The following is a 10,443-nucleotide window of genomic DNA, read 5'->3' as shown; positions in this document are numbered from 1 at the left end:
CATAATAATGTGCTTGTTGGCAAGTTTCGCTGCTAAACGCGGCTAAATGCAGCAAAAGTAAACATTAGGTCTCATAATCCAAGAGAAGGGTGGGGTGAGCAGAGCTTGGTGGCATTTAAAGGGGCCATGTCTGAAAATGAGCTGAGTTTTTGCAGCCTTTTGACAAGGTAAAAGGCTGTTTCTTTACACTGCTATTGAGAATTTTTAATCAAAGTATATTAGAGACTTTTCATTAAGACCCTGAAGAATCATATGAACTTGTGGAAAATGGGGATCCGATGACCCCTTTTTTCTTTTCAGTTGACTGGGGAAGTATTTTTTTAGTTAATAGCTAATAGCTCTAATAAACTAGTTTGTATGCTCTTTAAACGTATGCCTTCAATACAAAGTGACCTCGTTTCTGGTACAGTATTGGAGTACAACACAAACTGTCAAATCATTGTTTGTAGGGATACTGGAATGGCCTTCATTACTTTGTTGTATTCTCTAATTGAGCACTGAAGATTACATTTACCACACAAATCACTATAATATAAAAAAATTACCATTGTAGCTACTCGCTGGTTAATAATCGATCCACGCTTCTTAATACTGATGTCCATACGTTTTATTCTTGTATATGGAACACCGTGAAAACTACGTACAAACAACAAAAAAAATAGTTTTACACAACAACTCAAAGGACATCAAACAAATAGAAAAACAAACATTAATACATTTACCGTGTTTGCCTGGTAACCAGCAGTGGAATGGTGTGGAGCTCTAACATGCGTGTTTGAATCAAGTCTCGTCATTTCGTTTACGCTAACACTTCCAGGTTAAATCAATCAATAAAGGTCACGTGACATTCAACGTAAACAAACGATAACACAATACCAACAAAATTAAGATAAACATGCACCATCCACATTTAAAGTGTTCAGTCATGAGAAAAGGAAACATTATTCCCTGAGACAACAAATACACATAACTAACCCATCAATGTCAGCTACACTCCCACCAATTTATCTTTGACTTATTTGAGAGCAGAAAATACAACAATCCAATAGTCAATGGAAATTTCCAGGCATTAACACATTGCATTAGATCAACAACATAACTCCACCTCACAATTCAGAGTACATACAATACAGAGTACATTCACAATTCATAAGTACATACTATTCAATAAAATGAGCAAACCATTCACCATATCACATTTCAATATTTAAGCACCATACAAATCAACACATGGCTAAGATCAATGTGACTGATAGTTTAATAAAGTCATAGGGCAATTTTATTTTTCAACTTTGGCGACAAGAACTACCAACTTTTGAATAGGGCGTTCAACAATAGAGGGTTTAGTGAGGCGTTCACCCCTTTTCCCTAACCCTCGATTCCCCATCTGTATTGTGGCCTTCCGCACTAATCCATCATCGTCCTTGCAAACTTCAAGGACCCTAGCCAACCTCCATTCATTACGAGGGACTTCCCCTTCTTTCACAATGACAACGTCACCAACTTGTACATTTCGTCTTGCTATGTGCCATCTTTGCCTGAGGGAGATGTTAGCAAGATATTCAATCCTCCATCTGCTCCAAAACTGTTCACACAAATACTGCACCTGCCTCCACCGTTTCTTTGCATAAAGATCTTCATTAACAAATGTACCTGGTGGAGGGAGTGGAACCGATGACTTCATGGTAAGCAGATGGTTAGGAGTTAAAGGCTCTAAGCTTGTGGGATCAGTGAGGCCATTTACTGTCAATGGACGGTTATTAACTATGGACATTGCTTCATAAAGGAAAGTACGTAAGGAAGCATCATTTAGTCTCCCAGCACTTTGTGCCAAAACTGAGCTCATTACACCCTTAATGGTTCTAATCTGTCGCTCCCAAATACCTCCAGCGTGACTTGAACTGGGTGCATTTAGACAGAAGTCACACTGCTTGGTTGCCAAGTATGCTGCCATTCTCTCTTTACTCACTTCTTTTAGAGCATTATTTAACTCATTCTTTGCTCCTACGAAGTTAGTTCCTTGATCCGATCTGATGTGCCTAACAGTCCCTCGAATAGCTATGAAGCAACGTAAAGCATTAATGAATGCATCAGTTGACATGTCTTCCAACATTTCTAAGTGGACAGCTCTTGAGCAGAGGCAAGTAAAAAGGAGGCCGTATCGTTTATGTTCTTTGCGACTTTGCTTGGTATAAAAAGGACCAAAACAATCCATGCCACAATAAGTAAATGGGGGAGAGGGATCAGTACGGTCACGGGGCAAATCTGCCATTCGTTGTTGTTCTGGTGGCCTACGAGCTCTCCTACAAGGAACACACTGCCGTATATACTGGGCTACCATTTTGCTGCCTCCAATAATCCAAAAGCCATTGGCTCGCAGTTCATTCAGAGTCTGTCCCCTGCCTTGATGTTGAATTTTTTGATGATGATGTGCTAAAATAAGACACGTGATGACACCATCCCTTGGAAGGATTACTGGATGCCGCAACTCAAAGGGTACAGATGCTCTCCTTAGACGTCCTCCTACCCTTATTACTCCATCTTTAATAAATGGTTCAAGTTGATACAATGGGTGATTACAAGGCAGCTTCCCAGAATCCTGGCTAAGTACACACAGTTCCTCTTTAAAGACCTCCTGTTGTGCACATCGAATAAGAGTGAGTGAAGCCTTCCTTCTTTCCTCCACACTTAAAGGCTCTGATGTCTTAACCTTCTTTACCAATCTTTGAATCCGTGCAACGACGTTCACAGCTGTAGTCCATTTTGAGAACCGTGACAGTTGCTGTTGAAAATCCACTTGCATTACGACCTCGGTCTTCAACACTTGGACGACCTTGATCTCTGGATCTCCCACCAACAACTCTAACGTACCTTGCTCGGCAACTACTTCTCTCTCCCAGAGGAATCTGGGGCCTGTGAGCCAGTTTGAATTGATCAGCTGCTCTACCGTAAGCCCCCTCGAGGCATGGTCAGCGGGATTCTCCCCTGTGTTAACATAGTACCACTGTCTCGAATCTGTGGTCTCTCGGATTCTTTGGACCCGATTAGCGACAAACACATGAAATCTCCTGGCTTCATTATTGATGTAACCGAGGACTACTTGAGAATCAGTCCAAAAATATTCTCTGTCAACTCTAAATGCCAACTCCTCCTTCAACATGCCGCTCACAGAGGCAGAAATCACTGCTGCAGTTAACTCTAATCTTGGTATAGTGACGACCTTTATGGGGGCAACTCTTGCTTTCCCCATAACTAAAGCACAATGTACTTTACTCTCACTCACCAGTCTGATATAAGAGCACTGGCCATAACCTTTATTACTTGCATCAGAAAAATGATGCAACTCAATTCTCAAGATCTTACCAAAATTTGAGGGTGCAAAGCATCTAGGGATCTTTATCTTTCCTAGGTTGGACAAATCACTTAGCCAACTCTCCCACCTTGGCCTCAACTCAGTGGGTAATGGTTCATCCCAGCCGATGCCCTTGTGACACATCTCTTGCAGCACCTTCTTACCACATATAATGAATGGCGCCAAAAACCCCAATGGGTCATAAACTGAAGCCACAATGGAAAGGATTCCACGTCGTGTGGCAGGCCTCTCATCAAGTGCAACATTGAAGGTAAGAGCATCACTCTCCACGTCCCACCTTACCCCCAAGACATTTTGCACTGGAAGATAGTCATGACAGAAATCAACATTTTTCACTTCAGCAGCACGATCACACTCATTAATAGCCTCCAATACTTCTCTGCTGTTAGAAATAAACTTATGAAGGTGCAGCTTTCCCTTACCACACACAGCTTGAGCTTCTTTCACCAGTTTAATTGCCTCCTCAACAGATTCCAAACTTATGAGGCCATCATCTACATAGAAATGATTCCTGATGAAATTAACAGCCAAAGGATACTCGCTTTCATTCGTAGTAGCAAGGTGTTGCAGGCCATAATTGGCGCAACCTGGAGAGGAAGATGCTCCAAAGAGGTGTACTTTCATTCGATATTCTCTGGGCTCTGTGTCTAAATCTCCATTTGCCCACCACAGAAAACGCAGGTAGTCTCGGTCTTCCTTGATGACATGAAATCTATGAAACATTTTCTCAATGTCACACATGACAGCAATTGAATGTTTACGAAAGCGACAAAGCACTCCAGTAAGTCCATTAGTAAGATCTGGCCCAGTCAACAGATGGTCATTCAAGGCAGTACCTTCATATTTTGCTGAACAATCAAAAACTACCCTGATCTTATTAGGTTTCTTAGGGTGATAAACACCTTGGTGTGGAATATACCATACATTTCCCACATCTGATTGCTCTTCAGCTAGTTCTGCATCCCCGTTTCTAAAAACCCCTTCCATGAATAGCACGTAATCACGTTTAAATTGAGGATTCTTTTCCAGTTTTCTTTTAAGATGTTTCAACCGTATTAATGCAAGCTTTTTATTATTTGGAAGGTGGGGACGGGTTTTAAAGGGAAGAGGCATTTCAAGGTGGCCACATTTATTTTGACGGACACCTTCCTTTAAAACCTGCAGAAACTGCACATCGTCCTGTGAAATGCTCTTTTCTACTGACTGAGTATCCGCAAAATCCAACTCAAGTGCTCTAATAACAGCAGCAGGTGTCATGGGGGGAAGCTCCCTGACTGATATGCGGTGACTTAGACCAGTCACATCCTTGGAGTTCACACATTGTGGAGAACCTCCTATGATACTCCACCCCAGATCAGTCTTGATAGCATAAGGCTCTTCATCTCCACCAGTGATGACCTGTCGAGGTGCCAATGCTCTGGAAAAATCATAACCGATCAAAAGACCTACTGTGCAATCCATTCTTGCGGGTATTTCATCAGCAATTACTTCCAGATGTTTCCACCTTTTAGCAGTTTCACAGGTCGGAATGTGTGTATGCTCAAAGGGAATAAAGTCCCTTGTATAAGTAGGAGGCAAGCAGATAGAACTGTCTGAAGAGAACCCTCTAACACTAAGTCCACTGACTCGCTGACTCTCCACAATGGAATTTTTTCCCATCATAGTAGAGAGCTTTAGTTTTACCGGTTCCATTGATGCCTGCAAACTCTCACACACTTCCTGATCAATAAAGGTGTGACTACTTTGAGTGTCTAATAAGGCATATACAAGGATTTCAGACTTTGAGTTAATTGAAGACAGCCATACCGGAACAATCATAGATGTTACATCTCCTTCACCTCCATTTACACAGCATGATAAAGATGATGTACTCTTTTCACCCTGCAAAATGTTCTGTAACACTGACTCGTCTCCTGGCTGGTGATCTTCATGTAATGGAGTTGGGTGGTGCTTCTTGCATATAGCACATGTGGCCCGATTTCTACATTCTTTAGAGCAATGTCCCTTTCTCAAACATCCAAAACACAACTTATTCTCCATGACAAACCTTCTCTTTTCTTCCACCGTCTTTTCCATAAGTTTTTGACATTTACGGATAGAATGATCCTCTCCACAAAACATACATTCAACTGGATTTGTACTATACCCCAGTGTACTCTTTGGTTTTCTGTACTCTTTAATCTTGCTGTCAGTAATGTTGCTGGATTGAACTGTGGAGCATGATACATCCATATCCATCACAGTGGTTGCCAGCGTGTTTACTCTTGAACGCTTTATTTCCTTTGATGGCTTCTCTTCAGAGAACTTTAATGCATACAGTGATGACACAGGATTGCATGCTATGCGTGCTTCTTTTGAAACAAATGAAGCAAACTCACTAAAGCTTGGATAATCTTTATCTTGATCTAACTGTTCTGTGACATAACGATTCCACCTACTTGTCACCCAGTTGGGAAGCTTAACCAGTATCCTCTGATTCTCCTCGCAGTCATTCAGCACCTGAAGACCCTTAATATGAGGCATGGCGTCACCACATGACTGCAGGAAGTCACTGAACTCTCTTAGCTTGACATACTCTGATGCACCAATCTTAGGCCACCTATTAAGTTTCTCTCTAAAGGCACGTTGCACCACAAATGAGTGACCATATCTGGAATTCAACTTCTCCCAAGCTTGCTGATAGGCTTGTTCATCTTTCCTGTAAAAACTGCCTTCCAGGACAGATCTTGCTTCACCGTCGATATACTTCTGCAGATAAAACAGCCTATCTGCTGAATTTGAACACCGTCTCTCTATAAGAGTCTTGAAGGTTGTGCTCCACTCTATAAACTTTAGTGGGTCCCCAAAAAAGACAAAGGGTTCTGGAACAGGAAGTCGAGATAGGGCCATTGATTCCTGTAACACCTGTGCTACGGATACATCACCATTTGTGACTTGCTGGTTTAAACATGGTGCATTAGAAGCAAGGGGACTGGAGTCGCTCACGTCGTTGCATGCTGAACCACACTGCTGACTTTTCGATCTTGACTCCTCCGCAGTATACACTCGAAGCCTTGCTTCCATAACTTCGATGTCTCTACGACTTTCAAGCTTCTTCAGTTGCTGCCTTTGTGCATCGATATCGGCCTCCATTTCCATTTCAGCTTTCTTTGCAGCTAACAACGCAGCAATCTCTGCCCTTTTAGCAGAGATGCTTGCAGACTCTGATGGAGGTTTTGAGTAATTACTAAGAACTGTGGCTCTAGAAACAGTAGATCCATATATGGATCTGGCATACTCACAGTCCAACAGCATACGCAGTCTTGCTCTCTCAGCTTCGGCATCAAACTCCATGCCATCTTCCACTAAACGTACCCTCATTAATTTCACCAAGTCTGCCGTCACAGCTGAACATGCATCAATTTTTCTCCTTATTTCTTGGCTTGGTACTGTGTGGAGTCGAATGTTATCATATAACTCTTTTAATTCAGACTCTTGCTTCTCTACCCCATCCATCATGTCACACAAATCACTTTCAGAGCACTCACATTTTAACTTTGAACGAACGTCTCTGATATGGATCTTCCATTTCTCATACACAGATTTGAACTTCCTTTCCTTCTGAGCTAGTTCTTGTTCTTTTAACTCCTGCATCTTCGGTGTAAGACGTTTATCACGGGAAGATTTTCTAATTTCATTCGTATTTAATAAAGCAGAATTAAGCTCTTTAAGTCTTGCCTCAGATTTTTCTGTGCAGGTGGTACATGAGGCATGACGATCTCTCATAACAGCCTCAGTAATGTAATTCTCTGGTATATCGTCAATTACAGCTGCTTGCCCTCGTAATGGGGAATCATTTTGCTCAGCCAAATCACCTTGAACTGACATTTTTACACTTAAAAAAAATTGCCCTTTAACAAATAATACAAAAATGTACCATGAATTGACAGTAAATAACCATTAACTCAGACAAAATAATCAAGCTTAATTAATGCCCTTAACACTCTGATATATTCACTGAAATGACAAGGATGACAATTCAATTTCACAAACACTTAAAATATATACTCTTAATGCGTTACAATCTCAGTAGTTAAGAAACAGCTGAAGCAAGAACATTCTTTCTTTGTTCTCTTGTCTTAGGCAGCTTTAACTTATAGCATTTTTCTTTAGCTTATAAAACCATCCATTATTTACCAAAAGATAGCGTTTAAATATTACAGTCTAACCTATTGATGCACAGATGAATCTAGGCTGCGTAGGAAAGTCATCCACCGGGATTTGAATAAGAATTGTACGCCTAACACGCAACAGTCCACCACGGAAAGATGACGGAGAAATACACGCTGAAACTTGCAGCATCCAGCGCTACAAGAATAAAACGACGTCTACACGATGTTACTCCTTCTACACAGGATACAGTCAACAGTACTCACAGCCCCGGAATTGTGTAGCAGAGTCGCACGCCGAAGATAGCAGCCTCATTCAACACGGGGAACAGCCAGCCAAACGAATGCGAAAACCCAGAAGCGGCAATCCGCAGACTGAAGCCGGAGGACCACCGCCAGTGCAAACTTCAGTAGAATTAGGCCACGTTTTCACTGTAGCTACTCGCTGGTTAATAATCGATCCACGCTTCTTAATACTGATGTCCATACGTTTTATTCTTGTATATGGAACACCGTGAAAACTACGTACAAACAACAAAAAAAATAGTTTTACACAACAACTCAAAGGACATCAAACAAATAGAAAAACAAACATTAATACATCTACCGTGTTTGCCTGGTAACCAGCAGTAGAATGGTGTGGAGCTCTAACATGCGTGTTTGAATCAAGTCTCGTCATTTCGTTTACGCTAACACTTCCAGGTTAAATCAATCAATAAAGGTCACGTGACATTCAACGTAAACAAACGATAACACAATACCAACAAAATTAAGATAAACATGCACCATCCACATTTAAAGTGTTCAGTCATGAGAAAAGGAAACATTATTCCCTGAGACAACAAATACACATAACTAACCCATCAATGTCAGCTACAACCATAATTATGCAACAAATGTGATATCGCCCTCCAGCGGACACATCTGAAGTGCAAGCACTGAGCGATGCGGGTTCCCGACCTATGTCCGTTCTCGAATAGTTCTGTGCATTTCCACTGCAGAAAAGGTTGTTCCGGTCCGGAACTGACTAATAGTTTACATTTATTGACCCGTAGGGGAGAGTGGGGTGAGTTGTGCCAGTTTTTATTCAAAGTGACTTTATAGTGAAGCCTTCATGACGGATTACTGTCATGGCTTCACTATAAAGTCACTTTGAGTAAAAACTATTCGAGAATGGACAAATCACTATAATATAAAAAAATTACCATAATTATCCAACAAATGTGATATCGCCCTGCAGCGGACACATCTGAAGCGTGAGCACTGAAGGATGCGGGTTTCCGACCTATGTCCATTCTCGAATAGTTTTTACTCAAAGTGACTTTATAGTGAAGCCATGACAGTAATCCGTCATGAAGGCTTCACTATAAAGTCACTTTGAGTAAAAACTGGCACAACTCACCCCACTCTCCCCTACGGGTCAATAAATGTAAACTATTAGTCAGTTCCGGACCGGAACAACCTTTTCTGCAGTGGAAATGCACAGAACTATTCGAGAACGGACATAGGTCGGGAACCCGCATCGCTCAGTGCTTGCACTTCAGATGTGTCTGCTGGAGGGCGATATCACATTTGTTGCATAATTATGGTAATTTTTTTATATTATAGTGATTTGTGTGGTAAATGTAATCTTCAGTGCTCAATTAGAGAATACAACAAAGTAATGAAGGCCATTCCAGTATCCCTACAAACAATGATTCGACAGTTTGTGTTGTACGGTATCATGATTCAATACACTTTAGGTCAAAATCACACCGGAGTTCTCCTTTAAAGTAAAAAAGAACATTTTAATGTCATGAACTGTAATGCAATATAAAATCAAGACAAATTCAATACAAAATTACTAATTTAAGGTTTATTTAGATATCGTTACCCTATTAAACTATTGGCATGTCATATTTTCTACTTTTTCGGAAAACACAAAAAAACTCAAATACACAATATATGACATTTGTCAACAAAATGCTGTCTGTCAATTATGTAACATAAGAATAAAGTTACTATTTTCTCAACATTTCTGAACATCCCATTATGACTTAGGCTACTTAAATGGAATTAACTTTAATAACAGTGCAAACTCAAAACTCACAAAAAAAAAAAAAAATTGTGTTAGCTAAACTAAACAAACCACAGGTAAATCAAACACTGATGAGGCACGCTCATCTCCTCACACAGACTATCGTTTGTGAGGGTCTAGATCAGGGCTGCCCAAACCTCAGACTAACTAAAAATAAGCCTGGCTTATTTGGTAAATTTGTTTTATGGAACACCCCTCTGGCATGGATCCTGACTACAACTTACCATCCCACTGGCACAACTTAACCCTGCCCCTTTGGCACAAATCACCCCAGCCCGACAATTTTGAAAGACTAGCATGATCCCGCAGTTTAGAGGTAACATTATGCTAACAGTATAGACTCACTGTGTAGCCTACTAAAGCACTAAGACAAAGACAATCAGAAAAACAGTTACAACTGCCAGCAAGTTACTTGGGATAACACTACCAAGCATGGAACACATTTACAAAGATAGACTGGTGAAAAAAGGCAAATAACATTATATGTGACTATACTCATCCTTTGGTATCTCACTTTAAACTTCTGCCATCTGGGCGTCGTTTTTGTCCACCTCTCTTGACTAAGAACAGATCTAAATTCTCTTTTATGCCATAAGCCATAAAAGCTTTAAATCAGTCAATAAGCTAGATGTCCTGCTGGCTGTATAGTGTAATGTAGGGTGTGATGTATGTTCTCCATGTTATGTCTGTCTGTGTCTGATGTATGGACTAATTGTTTGGTGTCATATGTTTGAAGTCCTGTCATAAAGTGCCTATGCGACTGTGCCGCAAACCTAATTGCCCCACGGGGACAATAAAGTTATTTACTACTACTACTACTAAAACATGTGTGAAATATTTTCAAA

At 40.8% G+C, this 10,443-nt stretch overlaps 1 protein-coding gene across 1 annotated transcript in view; it reads right to left on the bottom strand.

Annotated features, from left to right (window-relative positions):
• The window catches only part of LOC141284469 (GTPase IMAP family member 4-like), a 480,107-nt gene that overhangs the window by 65,691 nt on the left and 403,973 nt on the right, over nucleotides 1-10,443 (bottom strand). Inside the window, exon 3 of the mRNA XM_073817468.1 lies at nucleotides 1,465-1,476. Within this exon, the coding sequence (XP_073673569.1) occupies nucleotides 1,465-1,476 (12 nt within the window). The remainder of the gene's footprint in view (nucleotides 1-1,464; nucleotides 1,477-10,443) is intronic.

The sequence above is a fragment of the Garra rufa genome, chromosome 1, assembly GCF_049309525.1.
Source record: "Garra rufa chromosome 1, GarRuf1.0, whole genome shotgun sequence".
Lineage (NCBI taxonomy): Eukaryota > Metazoa > Chordata > Actinopteri > Cypriniformes > Cyprinidae > Garra > Garra rufa.
Note: the sequence above shows the minus strand (reverse complement) of the source record. Positions and strands in the feature narration are given on the sequence as shown.